The sequence below is a fragment of the Chiloscyllium plagiosum genome, unplaced genomic scaffold (assembly GCF_037043375.1).
Source record: "Chiloscyllium plagiosum isolate Xiang-an unplaced genomic scaffold, Cpla_swu_hap1 HiC_scaffold_22, whole genome shotgun sequence".
Lineage (NCBI taxonomy): Eukaryota > Metazoa > Chordata > Chondrichthyes > Orectolobiformes > Hemiscylliidae > Chiloscyllium > Chiloscyllium plagiosum.
In genome coordinates, this window is record NW_028270160.1 from 43,308,244 (window position 1) to 43,331,019 (window position 22,776).

Sequence of the window (22,776 nt, forward strand, 5' to 3'; positions counted from 1 at the left end):
AAATGTGGGTTGACATGTTTCGGCATCTCTTTTACAATTTTCCAACTGTATTTTTCTGCTAAGGCTAAATCTGAAATTGCATCGCAATTTGTAGCTTACCCGTATTCTGAATACCAGAAGTAAACAATATGTTTGAAAATGAATTTTAAAACAAAGAATATTTAAAAAAATATTATATTTAATTTCTATATAAATAGCACATAGACAGCAGAGAACAAGGTAAACATTGCAGCTTTATGTTCCTTAAAAGCAAGAATGAGCAATAAGAGCACATATCATCAATGTCTTTATCTAACAGTTTACAATAGATTACTGTTTTGAATATAGGAACACTTGTCACTTTCTGTCCTGAAATATTATATTGGAATATTTAATTAGAAATAATCACATGCATTTTCAAGCATGCAAAATGTATTTATTTGAGAAGGTTGGTAATAGCTGTTTATACATTTCATTTAAGATAGTTATGTGGCTTTAGATAATCTGGGCAGGCAAGCAACAATCAGCAGGACAAAAACAGCTACTAGCCAATTAAACAAACAGTAATTGACAAATGTCAATACTTCTCATCTAAATTCATATCAAGTGAACAGACCAGAAGTGTCACTACATTTGAAATATATTGTTTATTATGTTTTCCTACTATCATCAAGGAACAAATCATCGCTGAATACAATTCTATTTGTTTTCTTTAAATTAGCAATGCTAGGTTTGCTAACTCCAACTGGACATTGCTGATGATTTAATTGTCTCTAAAAGGTATCCAGAACAATGTGGAGTTGCGCTGTTCCACATTCCTTCTACAAAGGCGATCCGTAAGTGAATATCCTGCTTTAGCTAGCTTGCGAATTAAAAAGGACGACTTTACAAAACAGTTTTGAATGGTTAACAGCAAAAGTTAAAGCAAATACTCAAAAGTTTTGAACAAGCTTTAATGCCAGTTAAAGGTCTGTTTGACCATGCTGAAAAATCGTTCATTGTGTTCTCTGAAGTAAGTGTGTAGCTCCTTCAGTACAGTACTATTCACAACTGGATGGGGACGGCCCTTAGATTCATGTAAACATCTTTCTTTGCCATCACTTCGAAGACAATAGAAACCCTTGGTTTGATTGAAGTAGAAATTTGAGGTCATTATCCTAGCAGGAATGTTAAGAAAAGTTTCCACTTTCTGTAATTCTTCCAGAGGGTTTCTGATAAGAGTACCACCATCAACTATATGTATTTGGTTCAGTGGAAAGTATCTTAGCCAGTTACTCATATGAATGTCATACAGGCTTCTCTGAATGGCTTTGTACTTAGTATTTAATACTCCATTTTTGATGACCATTTCTTCAATAGGTTGGACAGGTTTGTGGCTTTCCAGTCGATTGTAGTATACCTGGGTGTAGTCTGATATCACTCTCTCCGTAGGGTCTCTCAGAATTAACAGTAACTTGGTAGAACTGTTCATATCATGGATCCTTTCTGGAGCCTTTATAGAAGTAAAATAGCCTGGAGTTTTCTCAATAGTGGTCTGGTGTGGATAAGAGAAGGGCATCAGCTTCCTATACCATTCTAAGCCTTTAACGTAATTCTCATCCCAGTCAAAGAAGTGGACTTCAGTGGCAGCGACCACAATATCAGGGTGAATGTCCAACATCTCTAATAGAGCCCTTGTCCCTCCCTTTCGCACACCAATAATGATGCTCTGCGGAATCATTTGGCTGGTAATGGAAGACTGTGACTGTGGTGAGTTATGTTCTGTTTCATTGCTTTCTGATCCACTGCGGTATCTCAATGACTGAAGCAGTGTTCCTTCGCTCTGCTGAGAACTGCTTGAATGCACCCTATCTGTTTGGGCTACCAAAAGGAGAGCCCCCACCAGTAAGCAGGCCATGTGTAGAAAATGTGCTTTGTTAGCAGTAGGGTCGGGAGTGCAGTGATATCACTTAAATGCCAGTCAACACTTTCAGATGAAATGATGGAAGCAGCAACACAAGATGAAGTGCAATTTGGAAAGTTGCCTTGATCTGCATCTGCCAAGGAAAAAAAAATCAACACGATGAGAGACATTGAAACAAAATGTAAAACACTGTAAAGACAAAATGGTTTTCTTCTGAATCTTATAACTTGCCATTACTTATACATCATTTTGAGCATTGCATATTGGATATTTTGCACATTTTAACTGTAGTTAACGTTGAAATAGTCCAGAGGTTTTTAATTTTACAAACATATGAACAACGAATAAGGGTAGGCCACTCAACACTTCAAGTTTGCTTCAACATTCAATAAGATCATGGCTCATCTGATTTTAACCTCAACTCTGGATTCCCGCATGTCCCAATAGTCAATATCATCTTGATAATCAAAAATCTATTTACCTCTGCCTTAAAAAGTACTTAAAGATTTTGTCTACACTACAACTGGCTTTATCATTGGAAAATGCAGCAAGTCGAGCATAAGAGTTGCAGGGTATTCCAATGGAAGTGGACACCTTCGCCAGTCTGACTGAGCTTGTGGATTACCACTGGTGTGAAGGCAATTGCATAGCCACACTCAGGACATATTCTGAACAGAGGAACTCTAGGTCAGCCCACAGCTAAATGCCAAAACAAAACCAAGCCTTGGCCAAGCAGTTATAATTTTCTTCAGGATCCGAGCTAGCAAGTTATTATAGTTGCTGTTGCTATGCCAACTCAAGACACTAAAGGAGTCCTGCTAGACCTGAATGGAGTAAGATAGCTCATAGGTCAGTATCCTGGAGACTGCACACCCTGGAACACCCACCTACAATTAGTTTGGAACTGTTGAATTTTTGAGCAATATCTAAATCAGAACCAATCAAAATAAACATTTAGTTAGATGGTTCTAGTGGAGGACGAGACCAACGTGGCTGTTTCAGTGATTGCAGAACCAGTCTTTAACAAAATTCACTCTGGTCCCCAATCCTTAAGTTTGTGCAAGACTGTGGCCAGGCTGAGAATGCATAACAGGGAACCTTTACAGATTAAGGGTACAGTTTCAGTTCCACTCTCTTATGAGAAGTTGCTGGTTCCGTTACCATTGAGTTTAGTAAAAGGTTCGGGTCCAAGCCTAATGGAGTGAAATTGGTCGAGAGAGATTCACATAGACTGGCTCAATATTTTTTTGATTAGAAAAAGCTACCTGAGTGAATTCCTAATTAAACACCCTGATGCCTTTCAGGAAGGAGAAATTGAGGACTGCAGATGCTGGAGATCAGAGTCAGAAAGTTGTCAGTGTAAAAGCACAGCAGGTCAGGCAGCATCATAGGAGTAGGAGAGTAAATGTCACTAATGCCCAAAGCATCAACTCTCCTGCTCCTCGGATACTGCCTGACCTGCTGTATCCACAATTCTGCAAGGCCTACCCACTGCCATTTGCCTTATGGGCAAATGTAGATGCAGAAATCAGAGACTGGAAAACAAAAGAATCATCAACCCAGTCCAATTTGCAGAATGGACAGCACCAGTCATACTGAAGCCTGACGAGTTGGTTTGCCTTTGTGGAGATTTTAATCAAACAACTAAAGCACTTTTTGCAGCTGGATAAACACACTAGAGGATTTATACACACTATTGTTGGGGGTTGGGGGGGTGGGGGGGACTTGGGCAAAGCTGGACATGAGCCATGCATACCTGCAATTATGGTTAGATGAGGATTCACAGAAGTATGCCACAATTAATACCCATAAGGATTTGTACCAATATATAAGACTGCCATTTGTGGTATCGCCAGCCTATGCAAATATTCAGCAGATGATGGAGAACATTTTACAAGGTCTACCCCAGGTCATCATTGATCCAGATGATGTGCTAATAACAGGGAAGATCAATAAGGAGCACTTAGAGGACTTGGACATAGTGCTTTGATGTTTTTCCCAGGCAGGCAAACACCTATGAAGGGAAAATGTGTGTTCCAGGAACCACAAGTGACCTACTTGGGCTACTCAGAGAACAAGACTGGGTTACACCTTTTGGAAGGTGGAAGTGGATACTGCAGATGCTGGAGAATAGAGTCAAGATTAGAGTCGTGCTGGAAAAGCACAGCAGTTCAGGCAGCATCCAAGAAGCAGGAAAATCAACATTTCGGACAAAAGCACTTCATCAGAAAAGCATTCCTCATGAATATTTGGATGTTGCCTGACCTGCTGTGCTTTCCCATCACCACTTTAATCTCTACACCTGTTGGAAGATAGGGTGAGGACGATGAAAGGTGCCCTGTCTTCCACGTTTACACCGGGGCCTAGGTCTTTCCTTGGGCTGGTGAATTATTACAGAAAATTCATAACTAACTTGGTCTCCATCCTGGCACATTTACATCAACTCTTAAAAAAGGGTCAGTCTTGGAAATGGTCGTATAGCCAAGGCATAGCTTTCAGGGAAGTGAAGAAATAGCTATCATCCTCTAAGATCCTGGCACACTATGATAGCAAGTGAGATTTGAGATTGACACATGATGCTTCCCTGTATGGCATTGGGTTGGTGTTACCTCAAAGGTGGCCCAATGGAGAGGAACATCCAATAGCATATGGTTCCAGGACTTTGTTTAATGCAGACCGTAAATATGTCCAGATAAAGAAAGAAGGTTTGGCGTTTATATTTGGAGTCAGGAAGTTCCACCAATACCTTTATGGTTGTTTATTTGTACTAATAATGGACCACAAGTTTTTACCTCACAAATCCTATTAGGTCTACTTAAGGAGGAGAAGGCGGTGCTGGGTTCTAATACCAACTTCATATAATGAACACTGTCCAAGTAACAAATGTGGATGCATTGAGCTGTCTCCTACTGGCAGATACACTACCACTGGAAGAGTCCGTAATGGTTTCTACTCTGGACACATTTCCAGTTACAGCCGACAATATCAGGCTTTGGACGGGAAAGGATCTGGTCCTGGCAAAACTGAAACAGCTGGTGGGGATGGGAGAAACCAAAAGGCCATCACAACCAGAATTGAAACCCTTTTGGACAAGAGAGACCACGTCACCATAGAGACTGGCATTTTATTGTGAGGAGCAAGAGTGATTGTTCCGAACAAAGGTTGCCGACAGATACTGGCTTAACCCCACCAGGGTCATCCAGGGGCTTCCAAAATTAAGATATTGATGAGAAGTTATGTCTGGCGGCCAGGACTGGATGCAGATATAGCTGCATTGGTGGGGCTTTGCCCTAAGTGCCAACAAGGATAAAAATTACTGCCAGCAGTTCCCCTAGGTAAAACCCTGGACTTGGTTACACATTGACTATGCAGGTCCTTTCACAGGTTCAATGTTCTTAGTCAATGTAGATGCCCACACAAAGTGTTTGGAGTGTATAGATTTAATCCATCAAACACAGGAACAACAATAGACAAACGCCACGCATCTTTTGCAATACACAGACTTCTGGAAATGTTGGTCACAGATAACGGGCCATCGTTCAACAGCAGGGAAGTTGAGTAGATTAGATTACCTACAGTGTGGAAACAGGCCCTTTGGGGCAACCAGTCCACACCGACCCTCCGAAGAGTATCCACCCAGACCCATTTCACTCTAACCAATGCACCTAACACTACGGGCAATTTAGCATGGCCAATTCACCTGACCTGCACATCTTTGGATGTAGGAGGAAACCAGAGCATCCGGAGGAAACCCACACAGACACGGGGAGAATGTGCAAACTCCACACAGACAGTTACCCGAGGCCGGAATCAAACCTGGGACCCTGCTGCTGTGAGGCTGCAGTGCTAACCACTGTGCTGCCCCAAATTTCTGAGATGGAATGGGTTTTGACATATATGGACAGCTCCCTACCATCCATCGTCCAATGGCCTCATAAAACTACAGGGATAGCTCCAGCAGAGTTGCTAATGGGGAGAAGACTTCGCACAAGGTTAAATCTGATCTTCCCATAACTGGAGGCGGGAGGGTGAAATGCATCAGGAACGCCAATGCTGGATGTCAGACTCTGCCAAGTTAGAGAGACAGTTCACTGCAGGGGTCAAAGAGTGATTTAGGAACCATCGAAATGGCCCTATACCGTGTATTCAAAAAGAATGGGTACCCAATGAACACAGTCCACCGATTTCTCAGCAACAAATCCAAACAAGCAGACAAAACATGTCGAAAAACCCTAGCTACACTCTCCTACATCAAAGACATTTCGGAAATGACTGCCAGACTACTCAGACCCCTTGGCATCATGGTAGCCCACAAACCCACTAACACACTAAAACAGCGTCTAATGAACTTGATAGACTCTATACAGACTAATGTAATTTACAAAATACCATGCCAGAACTGTAACAAACACTACATTGGACAAGCAGGCAGAAAACTAGCCACCAGGATACATGAACCAGCCACAAAGCGACATGACCCTCTCTCACTATTATGCTTACATACAGATAAGGAAGGACACCACTTCAACTGGGACAACACATCCATCCTAGGACTAGCCAAACAGAGACATGCATGAGAATTCCTAGAGGCATGGCATTCCAACTGGAACTCTATCAACAAACACATCGCGTTATCCCCCATCTACCATCCTCTGACAAAAAGAACAGGAAATGACATCACCACCAGGAATGACATCACCACAGGAAATGACATCACCAACCCAAAGACACCCAAAAATATAAATAGAAAGCAGGAATCATTAGCAGAGCTTTGCCCGGTGGCCCACTGAAGGTGTTACCTAGTAGGGTGACGAAACGTCTAGAAATGAACGTTCTAGCTCAGTGAGCAAACCTACATCCAGATATGGCCCTGTGTGGGTAAGAGGCTTCATCAATGCATGGTCAGGACCAGTGATGTTTAAAGTTCGGGTACGAGCAACGGTTCTGAACAAGCACATGGACCATCTGAAAGCTGGAAACTCATAAACAAGTGGGAGCAAAATATGCCCGGCTCCTCAGAACAATTCAAAAGGCTGTCGAAACCTTTATGTTCTCCCTCTCCATCAAGCATTGACAAGAGCTCTGAATTTGAGATAAACTCAACAGATCTTGCTGCATCGATACCTTTGTCACCGAAAGAAGAGAGTGAATTTCTCCCGAGACAGTGCTACACACCGCTGGCATCTAACACAGAGTCAGTGACAACTGACCCATGACAAAAACGCTCCAGGAGATGCTTCAAGAAAAATGACTGGCCTTTGTCCTCAGACTCCGAGGGGAGGGATGTAGTGATAGTACTGAGGTCAGCCTGATGAATCTCATAGAATATGAGTTCCCTGATTGGGGCTGTTAATCTGGTCCAATCAGGGAGCCCTGGCTGACAAATAAAAAAGGGGGTGTCAGATACTCTGACACTCTGAGAGCTGGCTCTGAGGGAACTGCATCAGTGTCAAGGACTTTCCACATGTAAATAAATAGCCTCTGTGGAATTATTTCACTTCCAAAGCATTAACATATTTCTGTACATATAGAGTTCAGTTCTGTACATAATACTCTAAATGCAGAGTGATCATTGCCCTGTATAACTGAAGCATAACCTCTCTACCCTTGCATTCAACTCCCCCCACAATAAACCATAATATTCTATTCACTTTCCCAATTACTTGCTGTACCTGCATACTAACCTTCTGTGACTTATGCACTCGAACACCCAGGTTTATCTGCATCTCAGAGCAGTGCAACCACTCACCATTTAGATAACATACTTTCTTAGCCACACCAGACTACTATTAAAAAATCTGTTCACATCATCTGTTAAATTTGGCTTCTGATTTTAATACAACTCCCTCAAATGGAATTGTGATTCTTTGAGATTTAAAACCTTTTCTACTGCAAATTTATTTTGATGGTTAATTAAGGGACCATTCAGAAACCACCAACTTTGCAATCAGAATGATGCTGTAAATTATTCTTAGCCTAAAGAGGGACTTACATACAAAGTCAAATACTAATTATCCTAAATATTCAAATACTATTGGCTATCAGACATTTATAGTGCATGCATTTACTCAATGAATAGGATATAACGGAGAACTGTTGAACACTTCAAGATGCGTAAATTTTATATTGATTCCGAGTTTCTGAAATCAGTCATTGATGGTGTATGTTGCATGAGAAGATAGCATTTCATTAACGTCTGGATGAAGACTGTTAAGAGAACAAAAGGGTTTAATAAAACTTTAGTCCCTAAGAAAAACACAGGTCAATTTGTAAGGATGCAAATTGATGAGTTTCATTAATTCTGAAATCCAAATGAATTTGAGCAAGATTCTTCTCTTTGCATAGTCTCAGCTTAATGTCGAGAATTCACTCAACATTTCCTTCCTTAAATTTCTCTTTCGTTATGAAAGCCTTCACATTTTGAAAACAGAGACAGACTAGATTGAATCTATTTTTCATTTAAGTGTCAATTGTGTGGAGTTTTTGGGAAGATTTTCTGCTGTGAAATTTAACAATTTTTCTTGTCATATCTTACCAAACTCGCCTCATTAACTACTCGCCTCTCACTATGGGGCTCCTCTCATCTGATTGCAGCCCCATCTTACCATGCACTGTTACAGGAACTATGTGCTACTCAGTGGATATCTGCTGAAAGACCAGTTTTCCCAGCACCAATGCCTTCTTTAAAAGCCTGTGGTGCACTCAGATGAGCACTGACATTCTGCGGTTGGTCTATTTCATGATAGGCATTCGGGCAGACGTTGGAGAAAGGGAAGATGGCATCTGAAATTCCAGGTGGAGGGAGTGGTACAGAAGAGGTTGGATTCCTCTTCCTAGCGGACCAGTGGAGGAAGTCAAGCACCAAACCCTGACAGCCTTGTACAAGGTCACCAGCTAGACAGTGCAATCTCCATGATGCAAAGGAATGGCCAGCAGCACCACAAGGTCAATGACTATACTAGGCTCCCATTAAGGCTCATGCTTAGGGCAGGTGGGCATCAGACACCTCACCACCTATACGTCAAGAATCTTGTGCCTCTTGGGAGACTTGGACAGCATCGAGAGAGCCATGTCCTGCCAACTAACTAAGTCCCATTCTTCATTCTACTGTAACTGTCACAGTGACACCACTGCTCATTCACCACCTCTTCTAACCATTGGCCAAAGTACCTTCTCTCCTTGTGTCTTGCACGTACCATTGGGACATCCATGGCCTCACTGGGGAAACACCACCTCCAAGGGTAAGAGTATCGAGGAATCACAGGAAGCATCAGCAAGGTTGCTTCCTGTACCTACACCAGACACCTCATTGGGAATGTTTGAAAGTGTGGGAACATAATCCAACACCTTCAGAGTCACTGGGGACACACAGACGCCTGCACTCCATCGCCACAGCTATTGATCTCCAGGTGCCCCTTCCTCACAAAGGGAGAGGGCTAGTACAAGGACGCACTCAGCCAGAAGGGAAAATACACAAAGCCCCCTCAGAATTCTCTCCTCAGGGCACTCCAGAGGTGGCCTCCACCTTCACCCTCCTGTACCTCTCCACAACCTTTGAAAGACCATACCAAGGAGGATGCATAGGGTCATCCTGACAGAAGCACTCTTGTGGTCACCAAGCCAAGCCTCCAGAGGCCACACTGCTCAGTAAACCCTCTCCACCTAAGCTGCAGAATCAGGGTCAATGCTCAGACATAGTGAGAGGGAAAGAAAGAAACAAGTCCTCTTGAGGGCATTAATATAGCATGGTGACAGTGCAATGAATATAAAATCACATTTGCTATAAATCTGATTGGCTTTGCAGCAGATCTACATTCAAGTCTTTGTGAACCACAAATATAACTATGTCATTCATCACATCACCATACCCAACATGATGCCTAACATCATGACCACACAGGAACCATCGTGGATCAATGTCTATGTTGAGAGCATGTGGAAGCAAGATAAACACAGCACATGTAAGGCAGTGGGTTCTGTGGATACTATTGCTCCTCCAGGTTAAACATCCCTACACTTCCCCTGGCATCTGTGTCCACAAGTGAATGAAATGGCCAACGATGTCTGAGGCAGGGAGGTGGATAGCACACAGGGAGCTAATGCTTTAGGATCTGCAGGGATTAGACAGCCCACAGGTCTCTGTCCTGGATGGGGCATGTGTGTGTAAACGTCTTGCTTTCTAAAGGGTTTTGCAGTCCACTCCCTCACAGTTCGAGCACATATCCCACCCATTCCGGATGCAGTCACAGCCATTTTCTTCCCCATTGTGTATTTTCAATTCCTAGCATTTCCAGAAAGCAACAGAATGCTCTGAAACAGTGGATTGCAGTTTCAGTCTCTATGCATCAATAGGTATTAGACATCTACATTCCCTTCTTGAAAACCTGCCTGTCAAACCCACAGGTTTCACAGCAGCCCAGACCCCCACCTAACCTGTCTACATGAGCTTGTGCCTGCCCATCCTGGGCTTTGGCAAATCAGGTGATCATGCCAGTTGTGATCATACACTGTCCACTTTGAAATTAGGGTATCCTTTTCCACGGTTGACCTCCTCTCGTTACATTACTCCATCTCCTTCTATGCTTTTCCATATTCCCACACCCCCTCCCTCTTACAAATGCAGTTGTTTATCTTCGCAATTATGATCTCTCCTCTGTGAGCCTGTGACTCTCCAATCCCCACAAATGGGTTCCTACATCTCCTTCCTGTAGCAGCAGAACCCTTTTTCACACCGGCCCATTCCCAAACCCCTTTTCCCCTGAGTTTCTGTAGATGGACTCAACAGACAGCCCTGGATGAGAAGTGTGCAGATCCCTGACTGATGGCTGTACATCTTCCCAACTGTGTTAACCCTGCCCTCTGGAATGGCTGCTATGGACCCATAGGACTGACCATGACCCACTCCTTGCACTGTAAAGACACAGACTCTAAGAACAAAAACTGACTGTGGCCAAACCCAGACAGGTATGAAAAGCTGCCCTTGACTTACTGCACTGGGAATGATGGATACCTTCATTGATCACATTGAGGACTACTTGCCTAGGAATTTGAAAGCTCACAACCTGTTGGCTGCACAAGCAGTGTAAGCTGTTACACATGGTGCAGGTGTGACGTTCACCTCACACTGCCATCCAGCAACATGTACAGTTGAGGTCTGCTGACCAAAAAGGCAAGCTGCCTGTTTGAGTGGGACTGCACTAATTGACAAAGCAAGGCAAGGCAAGTCAGGTATTATGGAAGAATGCAGGTAGGTGCCAAGTGAGCAGCCTGGAGATACAACCCAGTCTAATCTGTGAGCTGGGTGCCTATCCCTGTTTGTTTAAAGCAGCACTTCAATGCTGGTTGCTGGGGCACATGCAATGCAAGTCTGGGCTCCCTAAGCATCCTGAAAGCAGTTTGGAAATGTACCATGGGGATAGTGAGGGCAAATTTCGAATGCCAATCTCCATTGACAAGGGGTGCATGCACCTGGTGGTAACTTTAGTGGCTTTGTCATGGTGATCAAGAATGGAAGCTTCTCACAGCCAGGAGCAGCTGATGGCTCCAGGGACCTGCTCTGACCTCCATGTTGAGACTTCAGTGTCTAATCTGGTCGTGTTTTTTTTGATAAGATCAAAAGCTGCAAATTAATGAGGAGAGACATGAAGTTAATAAGGTGTTTCACAGGCATTAATCCTTAATTGGCAACTCACCATTGCTTAACGAGAAACTCTCTTCATCGTTGCAAAATAGATGCAGCAAGATGTTTCTGATACTGAAGTAGGTGTCATTGGAATTCTCCTCCAATTCTATCATATCTCACCACATGCCATGTTGGTTGGGTCCCTACTAGATTCCTACATATTGCCGAAGTTTTCTATCTAACACTCACCAGGGTACAGGTAGCTCATTTGGCTGGTTTACACTGTGATATGATGCCAACAGCACAGACTCAATTCCCACCAGTTGAGGTCATTATGAAGGTCCAACCTTGAGATGACCGTCTGGTTAAATCACCACCAGTTTTCTCTCTCTAATGAGTCAGCAACCTTCTATTGCCTTGAATGTTGCGATTTTCAATAATGCAACTCAGACATCAAGTGAAATACAAAACCAAGGCAACGAGGCTAAACCTTTACTAAACATTTGTTGGGCTTTGGCTGGAGATTTGTATTCCATTCCAGGGAAACACATTAAAGCCTTGGAGAAGATGCAGAAGATACTTATTCTCGTGGTACCAAGTATGAGGGTATTTAATTATTGAGTTGAAGCTTTCTCCTTAGATCAGTGAATGTCAAGAAAGGATGTGATAGAGGTGAAATTGATAGGACTAAAAGACAGAAACAGCTTCTAATGGCACTAAGTTGGAAATAGAGAACACAGATCTGTATGAATGGCAGAAGAACCAGAACTGACACATGAAAACTTCAAAGATTTAAAAGTAATTTTCAAAAGAGAATTGATGAGGAAACATTTGCAAGATCGTGGGGAGGGGTACACTTGCATAGCTCTACTAACAAACCAGTACAGACATGATGGACTGAATGGCTTCCTTCCTATGTTCCTATGGGTCTAATTTTAAATCTGGAAGTGAATGTTTTGAGTGGGTTAACATTGGGGCCAATGATTCTATTTCAAAAAGGACTTCAAAGGAATCAGAGACTTATGACTGTAGTCCCCCCAGCAGAATAAATGAAGCTCCCTGAGGTCCTGTGCAACTTGAAGGGAATTAAACATTTGTGAGATGTTCTGTGACCCTTTTTCTCATCTATGTCTGAGAAATGGGTATTCTTGGGGTTTAACCAACTGGAAAGTGCCACTGATTGATGTGCAGCGAAATCAAAAACCCCTCTTGCTGACTCGCCATTTTCTGGTACAATCAATTGGACACTTGCTTCCAAATAGCCATACTGTAAGTTCACTCCTTGCTAATATCAATTTTAGACGCCTCTCTGAATAAAAAATATTTATTATATCCTGTCAAATATTCACATCACTGCAGTAGAAGCCCCTCCAGAGGGAATCACTTTGCATCCTGCTTTATCAAACTAGGAGCATATTCTGTGCTTTCGACCCTGAAGTATCTTGTGTTTGTATTCAGTTGATGTTTGGTCTGAAATAGGGTCATGCATCATCTTGGAAACCCTTTAGGGTATGTGATTTGTACATGATCAGAATGTGGCTGCCAGATTCTGAAATGTGCTCTCCACCTAATTGTTTAGTAATTGAGCAGAACCACACATTGCTTTTTATGAAGTTGGACCTTTTAACATATACCACTAAGTAACAGTGTTGGTGTGAGCACATAGGGTGGTCCATCCTTCAAAACTGAAGATCCTGAAAATATAAATTGTGTTTAAAAAAAAGCCAATGCCGTTAGCTCTAAAGATATCAGGTCATGGCTGTCCAGTGATGTGAGAATCATATTCTCCAATCGATGGCACACCATCAAGGTAAAAGTGTTTTTAATTTCTTAGCCAGCAGCATACAGTCCCAGACTTCTGGACCTGCAGCCAAGCTTGAAGTCAAACCTTTTGCTGTTTGCAATGGAGCTGCTCTGCATAACCCCCTCATAATTCATGTTGCTGAAATGGTATCAGGGGAAAGAAATGTGTTGTATTTCATGTTGAAAGGAAAATTGATGTTTGCAAAAAAAAACATTCAGTGTACTCAGTGGCATAGCCTTCACCTACCTTTATACTCACACTGTGCAAAAAATATGCTTTTGGATTTGAATGCTCCCTATGCACCTCCTAAACATTATTCAGACTATTCTTAATAAAACTTACCATTACATTTAATCTTATTTTTACTGTGCACATTTAATTCACCATCTGGAGCATCATTTTAATCTATTCTCCTTAGTGTTCTTTTAACTCTTGTCACAGGAAGCCATTTCCAATCATCTCTGCACACATGTGTTCCCATTTCAGAGTGATGTCCATGTGATCCCTATCATCTGGTCAGTCAGAAAAAGGCTGGAACAGGTCACATCAGTCAATGGTTGAAAGAGGGATTTACATTCCATACAATTTAATGATAAGGGTAAAAGTTGCACCTCAGGAACAGAGGAGCCTCACAAAGTTTGCACATCATGATTGGCCATGCTTATAGAAAATACATTATGCCTAATTTTCATTGTCCTATTTCTCTTCATTGAAATATTTCAACATCTATTCACATATTATATCAGATTTACAGTGAAGGAACAGGCTATTTGACCCAAATGCCTTAAATCAGTTGTCATGACGATTGGGTATGTTCCGAGCGTTGTCAGCAAAGTGCTGATCAACATACTTTAGTTAGTCTCTTGTTAATTTGCAGGATTCAAGTTAAAGCAGATCAATAATCAAGCTTATACTTTAAATAAACTAAAGATTAACTTATAACATGTTATTCCTGAAGGTTACTTAGAGATAACTCATAGATACTCATGGATGCAGAACTTGCTCAAAGGTAGAAGACAGAGGGTGGTGGTGGAGGGTTGTTTTTCAGACTGGAGGCCTGTGACCAGTAGAGTGCCGTAAGGATTGGTGCTGGGTCCACTGCTTTTCATCATTTATATAAATTTGCACATGAGCATAAGGAATGTTGCTGAACAAAGAGACCTTGGAGTGCGGGTTCATAGTTCCTTGAAAGTGGAGTTGCAGGTGGATAGGATAGTGAAGGCATTTGTTATGCTTTCCTTTATTGAGTACAGGAGTTAGGAGGTCATGTTGCGGCTGTGCAGGACATTGGTAAGGCCAATTTGGATTATTGTGTGTAATTCTGGTCTCCTTCCTATCGGAAAGATGTTGAGAAACTTGAAAGGGTTCAGAAAAGATTTACAACCATGTTGCCAAGGTTGGAGGGTTTGAGTTATAGGGAGAGGTTGAATAGGTTGGGGCTGTTTTCCCTGGAGCGTGACAGACTGAGGGGTGACCTTATAGAGGTTTACAAAATCATGAGGGACATGGATAGGGTAAATAGACAAAGTCTTTTCCCTGGGGTGGGGAATCCAGAACTAGAGGGTATAGGTTTAGGGTGAAAGGGGAAAGATATAAAAGAGATCTACAGGGCAACTTTTTCATGCAGAAGGTGGTATGAGTATAGAATGAGCTGTCAGGAGAATTGGTGGTTGGCTAGTGCAATTGCAATATTTAAAAGGCATTTGGATGGATATATGCATAGGGAGGGTTTGGAGGGATATGTGCCGGGTGCTAGCAGGTGAGACTAGATTGGGTTGGGATATCTGTTTGGCATGGACGAGTCGGACCGAAGGGTCTGTTTCCGTGCTGTACATCTGTATAACTCTATGTAACATTATTAATAAGAAGTTACAGATATCAAGATTAAAACAAATACAGGGGAACCTCAGTTATCTGAATGAGAGGGGCGGGCACTATTTCTTTCAGATAACCAATTATTCGGTTAATCGGTTAAATGCCTTTCCTCTGGGGCTCAGAGTTTTTAAAGTCTGCTCCCCGTTCGGGAGACTGCAGCAGTTTACAACGTGCAACACCCCACCCCTAACCCAGTCCAATACTGCCTCCGACCACCCAACCACATCCAACACTGCCCGCCACCCCCAACCTCGTCCAACACCGCCCCCACTCCACACCCCGCCCAACACCACCCCCGCCTCCAACCCCATCCAACACCGCCCCACCCCACAACCCCGTCCAACACCACCCCCCACCCCACAACCCTGTCCAAAACCGCCCCCGCCTCCAACCCCGTCCAACACCGCCCCACCCCACAACCCCTTCCAACACCACCCCCGCCCCCAACCTCATCCAACACCGCCCCCATCGCCCAAACCATGTCCAACACCACCCCTCGCCTCCAACCCCATCCAACACCACCCCCACCTCCAACCCCATCCAACACCGCCCCCCCACCCCAACCCCGTTCAACATCGCCCCCCGACCCCGTCCAACACCACCCCCCACCCCACAACCCCGTCCAAAACCACCTCCGCCCCCAACCTCATCCAACATCGCCCCCATCGCCCAAACCGTGTCCAACGCCACCCCTCGCCTCCAACCCCGTCTAACACCACCCCCGCCTCCAACCCCATCCAACACCGCCCCCCGCCCCAACCCCGTTCAACATCGCCCTCTGCCCCCCCGACCCCGTCCAACACCGCTCCCCACCTCCAACCCCGTCCAACACCGCCCCCCGCCCCCCCAACCCCATCCAACACCGCCCTCTGCCTCTAACTCCGTCCAACACAGCCCCCTCGCCCCAACCTCGTCCAACACTGCCCCCGCCCCCAACCTCGTCAAACACTGCCCCCATCCCCCAACCTCGTCCAACACCGCCCCCATCACCCAAACCGTGTCCAACACCACCCCTCACCACCAACCCCGTCCGACACCACCCCGCCTCCAACCCCATCCAACACCACCCCCCGCCCCAGCCTCCTCCCCCCGCATCCATCCCCATCCAACACCGCCCCCGCCCCCTAACCCCATCCAACACCGCCCCCACCTCCAACCCTGACCAACACCGCCCCCCCATCCTCCCAACCCCGTCCAACACTGCCCCCACCCCACAACCCCATCCAACACCACCCCCTATCCCGCAACCCCTTCCAAAATTGCCCCGTCCCCAACCTCGTCCAACACCGACCCCTCGCCCAAACCCCATTCAACACCGCCCCCGCCTCCGGGGATGGAGGCGAGGGCGGTGTTGAATGAGGTTGGGGCGAGGGGGACTGTGTTGGACGGGGTTGGGGCAAGGGGGCGGTGTTGGATGGAGTTGGAGGTGGGGGCGATGTTGAACGAGGTTGGGGCGAGGGGGGCGGTGTTGGACGGGGGCAGCGTTGGACAGGGTTGGAGCGAGGGGGGCAGTGCTGGATGGGGTTGGAGGCGGGGGTCAGTGTTGGATGGGGTTGGGGTGAGGGGGGGGGCGTTGGCCGGAGTTGGAGGTGGAGGGCGGTGTTGGACGGGGTTGGGGCGAGGGGGGCGGTGTTGGACGGGGTTGGAGGTGGGGGGGAGGTTTTGGATGAGGTTGGGGCGAGGGGGGCTGTGTTGGATGGGGTTAGAGGCGGGCGACGGTATTGGACGGGGATGGAGGCAGGGGCGGTGTTGGACAGGTATGAATGCGGGGGACGGTGTTGGATGGGGATGGAGGCGGGTGGCGGTGATGGACAAGGTTGGGGCGAGGGGGGTGGTGTTGGACGGGGTTGTAGGCGGAGGGCGGTGTTGGACGGGGATGAATGCGGGGGACGGTGTTGGACGGGGTTGGAGGCGGGGGGCGGTGTTGGATGGTGATGGAAGCGGGTGGCGGTGATGGACAAGGTTGGGGCGAGGGGGGTGGTGTTGGACGGGGTTGTAGGCGGAGGGCGGTGTTGGACGGGGATGAATGCGGGGGACGGTGTTGGACGGGGTTGGAGGCGGGGGCGGTGTAGGACGGTGATGGAGGTGGGTGGCGGTGTTGGACGAGGTTGGGGCGTGGGGGGCAGTGTTGGATGGGGTTGTGGGGCGGGGTGGTTTTGGACGGGGTTGCGGGGTAGGGGGTGATGTTGGACGGCGTTGTGGGGAGGGGGGCGGCGTTGTATGAGGTTGGGGCGTGGGGGGCAGTGTTGGACGAGGTTGGAGGTGGGGGGGCGGCGTTGGATGAGGTTGGGGAGTGGGGGGCGATGTTGGATGGGCTTGGAGGCGGGGGGATGGTTTTGGACAGGGTTGGAGGAGGGGGCGGTGTTGGACGGGGTTGGAGGCAGGGGGCCAGTGTTGGACGAGGTTGGAGGCGGGGGGGCGGCGTTGGATGAGGTTGGGGAGTGGGGGGCGATGTTGGATGGGCTTGGAGGCGGGGGGATGGTTTTGGAAGGGGTTGGAGGTGGGGGGCGGTGTTGGATGGGGTTGGGGGGTGGGGGGGGCGGTGTTGGACAGGGATGGAGGTGGGGGGTGATGTTGGATGAGGTTGGGGCGAGGGAGATGGTTTTGGACAGGGTTGGAGGAGGGTGCGATGTTGGACGGGGTTGGAGGCGGGGGCGGTGTTGGACGGGGTTTGGGCGAGGGGTCGGTGTTGGACGAGGTTGGGGACGGGGCAATTTTGGAAGGGGTAGCAGGTTAGGGGGTGGTGTTGGACGGGGTTGTGGGGTGGGGGCAGTGTTTGACGAGGTTGGAGGCGGGGGACGGAGTTGGACGGGGTTGGGGGGGGGCGGGGGCGGTATTGGACGGGGTTGGGGCGAGGGGGCGGTGTTGGACGGGGTTGGGGGGGGGCGGGGCAGTGTTGGACGGGGTTGGGGGTCGGAGGGGGTGTTGGACGGGGTTGGAGGTTGGGGGCGATGTTGGACGGGGTTGGGGGGCGGGGGGCGGGGGGTGGTGTTGGACGTGGTTGGAGGCGGGGGGCGGTGTTGGACGGGGTTGGGGTTCGGGGGCGGTTTTGGACAGGGTTGTGGGGTGGGGGGTGGTGTTGGATGGGGTTGTGGGGTGGGGCGGTGTTGGACGGGGTTGGAGGCGGGGGCGGTTTTGGACAGGGTTGTGGGGTGGGGGTTGGTGTTGGACGGGGTTGTGGGGTGGGGCGGTGTTGGATGGGGTTGGAGGCGGGGGTGGTGTTGGGCGGGGTGTGGAGTGGGGGCGGTGTTGGACGAGGTTGGGGGCGGGGGGCGGTGTTGGATGTGGTTGAGCGGTCGGGGGCAGTATTGGACTGGGTTAGGGGTGGGGTGTCGCACGTTGTAAACTGCTGCAGTCTCCCGAACGGGGAGCAGACTTTAAAAACTCTGAGCCCCAGAGGAAAGGCATTTAACCGATTAACCGAATAATTGGTTATCTGAACGAAATAGTGCCCGCCCCTCTCATTCAGATAACCGAGGTTCCCCTGTATTTGTTTTAATCTTAATATCTGTAACTTCTTATTAATAATGTTACATAGAGTTATACAGATGTACAGCACGGAAACAGACCCTTCGGTCCGACTCGTCCATGCCAAACAGATATCCCAACCCAATCTAGTCTCACCTGCTAGCACCCGGCACATATCCCTCCAAACCCTCCCTATGCATATATCCATCCAAATGCCTTTTAAATGTTGCAATTGCACTAGCCAACCACCAATTCTCCTGACAGCTCATTCTATACTCATACCACCTTCTGCATGAAAAAGTTGCCCTGTAGATCTCTTTTATATCTTTCCCCTTTCACCCTAAACCTATACCCTCTAGTTCTGGATTCCCCACCCCAGGGAAAAGACTTTGTCTATTTACCCTATCCATGTCCCTCATGATTTTGTAAACCTCTATAAGGTCACCCCTCAGTCTGTCACGCTCCAGGGAAAACAGCCCCAACCTATTCAACCTCTCCCTATAACTCAAACCCTCCAACCTTGGCAACACGGTTGTAAATCTTTTCTGAACCCTTTCAAGTTTCTCAACATCTTTCCGATAGGAAGGAGACCAGAATTACACACAGTAATCCAAATTGGCCTAACCAATGTCCTGCACAGCCGCAACATGACCTCCTAACTCCTGTACTCAATAAAGAAAGCATACCAAATGCCTTCACTATCCTATCCACTTGCAACTCCACTTTCAAGGAACTATGAACCCGCACTCCAAGGTCTCTTTGTTCAGCAACATTCCCCAAGACCTTACCAATAAGTGTATAAGTCCTGTTAAGATTTGCTTTCCAAAATGCAGGACCTCACATTTATCTAAATTAAACTCCATGTGCCACTCCTCAGCCCATTGGCCCATCCGATCAAGATCCTGTTTAATCTGAGGTAACCTTCTTCGCTGTCCACTATGCCTCCAATTTTGGTGCCATCTGCAAACTTACTAACCATATCTCTTATGCTCATTTGCAACACCCCCCCGCTCCCCCAACCCCGTCCAACACAGCCCCCCTCGCCCCAACCCCGTCCAACACCGCCCCCGCCCCTCCAACCCTGTCCAACACCACCCCCGACTCGAACCTCGTTCAACACCGCCCCCTGCCTCCAACCCCGTCCAACACCGCCCCTCGCCTCCAACCCCGTCCAACACCGCCCCCTGCCTCCAACCCCGTCCAACACCGCCCCTCGCCTCCAACCCCGTCCAACACCATCCCCAGCCCCCCCAACCCCGTCCAACTCCGCCCCCCTCACCCCAACCTCGTCCAACACAGCCCTCCTCGCCCCATACTCGTTCAACATCGCCCCCGCCTCAATCCCTGTCCAACATTGCCCCCGCCCCCCAACCCCGTACAACACCGCCCCTGCCTCCAACCCCGTCCAACACCGCCCCCCACCTCCAAACCTGTCCAACACCGCCGCCAGCACCCTCAACCCCGTCCAACACCGCCCCCCTCGCCCCAACATCTTCCAACACCGCCCCCTCACCCCAACCCCATCCAACACCGACCCCCTCGCCCCAACCCCCTCCAACACTGACCCAAAGCCTCCAACCCCATCCAACATCGCCCCCGCCTCGATCCCCGTCCAACACCTACCCCAAGCCTCCAACCCCATCCAACACTGCCCCCCGACTCCAACCCCGTCCAACACCGCCCCCCACCTCCAACCCCGTCCAACACCGTGCCCCGCCTCCATCCCCGTCCAACACCGCCCCCCGCCTCCAACCCCGTCCAACACCGCCCCCCTTGCCCCAACTTCTTCCAACACCGTCCCCTCACCCCAACCCCATCCAACACCGACCCCCTCGCCCCAACCCCCTCCAACACTGACCCAAAGCCTCCAACCCCATCCAACATCGCCCCCGCCTCGATCCCCGTCCAACACCTACCCCAAGCCTCCAACCCCATCTAACACTGCCCCCCGACTCCAACCCCATCCAACACCGCCCCCCACCTCCAACCCCGTCCAACACCGCCCCCGCCTCGATCCCCGTCCAACACCGCCCCCACCTCCAACCCCGTCCAACACCGCCCCCGCCTCCATCCCTGTCCAACACCGCCCCCCGCCTCCAAACCCGTCCAACACCGCCCCCCGCCTCCAACCCCGTCCAACACCGCCGCCCACCCCCAAAGCCCGTCCAACACCGCCGTCCGCCCCCCAACTCCGTCCAACACCGCCCCCCTCACCCCAACCTCGTCTAACACCGCCCCCTGCCTCCAACCCCGTCCAACACTGCCCCTGCTCGCCCCAACCCTGTCCAACACCGCCCCCCTTGCCCCAACCTCGTCCAACACCGTGCCCCGCCTCCATCCCCGTCCAACACCGCCACCCGCCTCCATCCCCATCCAACACCGCCCCCCGCCTTCAACCCCATCCAACACCGCCCCCCTCCCCCCAACCCCGTCCAACACCGGCCCCCTCCCCCTCCCCCCAACCCCGTCCAACACCGGCCCCCTCCCCCTCCCCCCAACCCCGTCCAACGCCACCCCCTCCTCCCAACACCGTCCAACACCACCCCCTCCCCCCAACCCCGTCCAACACCACCCCCGCCTCCAACCCTGTTCATCACCGCCACCCCGCCCCCAACCTTGTCCAACACCAGACCCCGCCCCAACCCTGTCCAACACCGCCCTGCCCGCCAACCTCATCCAATTCCGCCCCCACCCCCAACCTCGTCCAACACTGCCCCTGCCCCCAACCTCGTCAACACTGCCTCCCACCCCAACCCCGTCCAAAACCACCTCCCGCCCCAACCCCATTGAACACCGCCTCCCGCCCCAACACCCAACCCTATCCAACACCACACACCCCCCAACCGCCCAACACTGTCCTCTCCCCGCCCTCTCCACTCATACCCGTCCAGCACTGACCCTCGCCTCCCTCCCACCCGCGTCCCTGTCCTCATCCAGCACTGCCCCCGCCCAGCCCCCTCTCTGGGGCAGCCGGACTGGATGCCAACAAGACTGCTGCTGCAGTTGCCTTTGTGTGGGAAATCTCCAAATAGCAATCTCTCGCACACACATACACACACTCACACACATACACACACTCACACACACATACACACACTCACACACACATACACACACTCACACACACATACACACACATACACACACTCACACACACACATACAACTTTTTACTGCAACTTTTTGACAGGTTCTACCTTTGCCCTGTACAGGACAATGTTGAAGAGATTACCTGGGGAAGAGGGGTTTAGGGTACATCCCTGTGTAGAACGCCAGGGAAACTGTTTGGAGACAGAGAGAGCGGGAGGTAAGTCATTCGGAGACAGTGCCTGTTTAATTACTGTAAACAAAAATGCAATTGCTGTTGAAAATGCGTCTTTGATGTACTGTTTCTATCAGCACCTCGAGATCCCCTTCGGATAATCCGATTTTCGGATTATTGGTACTCAGATAATCAAGGTTCCTGTGTACTGCTCAGATAACTTAACACTTATAACAAGAAAGTCCCAATAAATCTCTGAGGTATTCCACTAGGGTGCAGTACTTGAAGTCTTTGTAAAGGGCTGAAATTGAAGTCCGATTTAGTTCCTGCGATGTCTCTGTTGTTGAATAGTCGATTTTATTTTGTACAGGGAGGCCTCATAGGACAGCAGAATTTGTAAGATCAAGAAGACTAGTTCTGCAGGCATGTCACATCTAACTTTTTTTATTCCATTGTGGGACACTGACATCGCTGGCTGGCCAGCATTTATTGCTTGTTCCTCATAGAAATTGATACCATCGGCAGGCTTCCTAGGCCATTTCAGAGGGCAGTTGAGAGTCAACCACATTGCTATGGGTCTGGAGTCACATGTAGGCCAGATGAGGTGCAGATGGCAGTTTTCCTTCCCTGAAGAACATTAGTGAGCCAGATGTGTTTTTCCGACCACTGACAAAGACCTCATAGTCACCAGGAGATTCTTAATTCCAGATATTTTCTCATTAACGTCTCAGTTACTTTACAGCAAACCATTAGCTGTTTTGAGATGTCTCTCTGTCTCCTTCTCTTTCTCATTCCCTATCTGCCTGGAGAAGTGTTTCTTCCAGAAGGTTCAAGTTGGAACCTCTCTTTTGATTCATTCTTAGC

General features: G+C 48.4%; 1 protein-coding gene across 9 annotated transcripts in view; it reads right to left on the reverse strand.

Moving 5' to 3' along the window:
- Positions 1–215: 215 nt before the first annotated feature.
- The window catches only part of hs3st1l1 (heparan sulfate (glucosamine) 3-O-sulfotransferase 1-like1), a 143,820-nt gene continuing 121,259 nt past the window's right edge, over positions 216–22,776 (reverse strand). For all 9 annotated transcript variants that reach the window (XM_087998987.1, XM_043712530.2, XM_043712527.2 and 6 more), the window contains one exon: positions 216–2,015. In XM_087998987.1, coding sequence (XP_087855113.1) covers positions 932–1,876 — 945 coding nt within the window. In that variant the 5' untranslated portion in view covers positions 1,877–2,015 and the 3' untranslated portion in view covers positions 216–931. The remainder of the gene's footprint in view (positions 2,016–22,776) is intronic.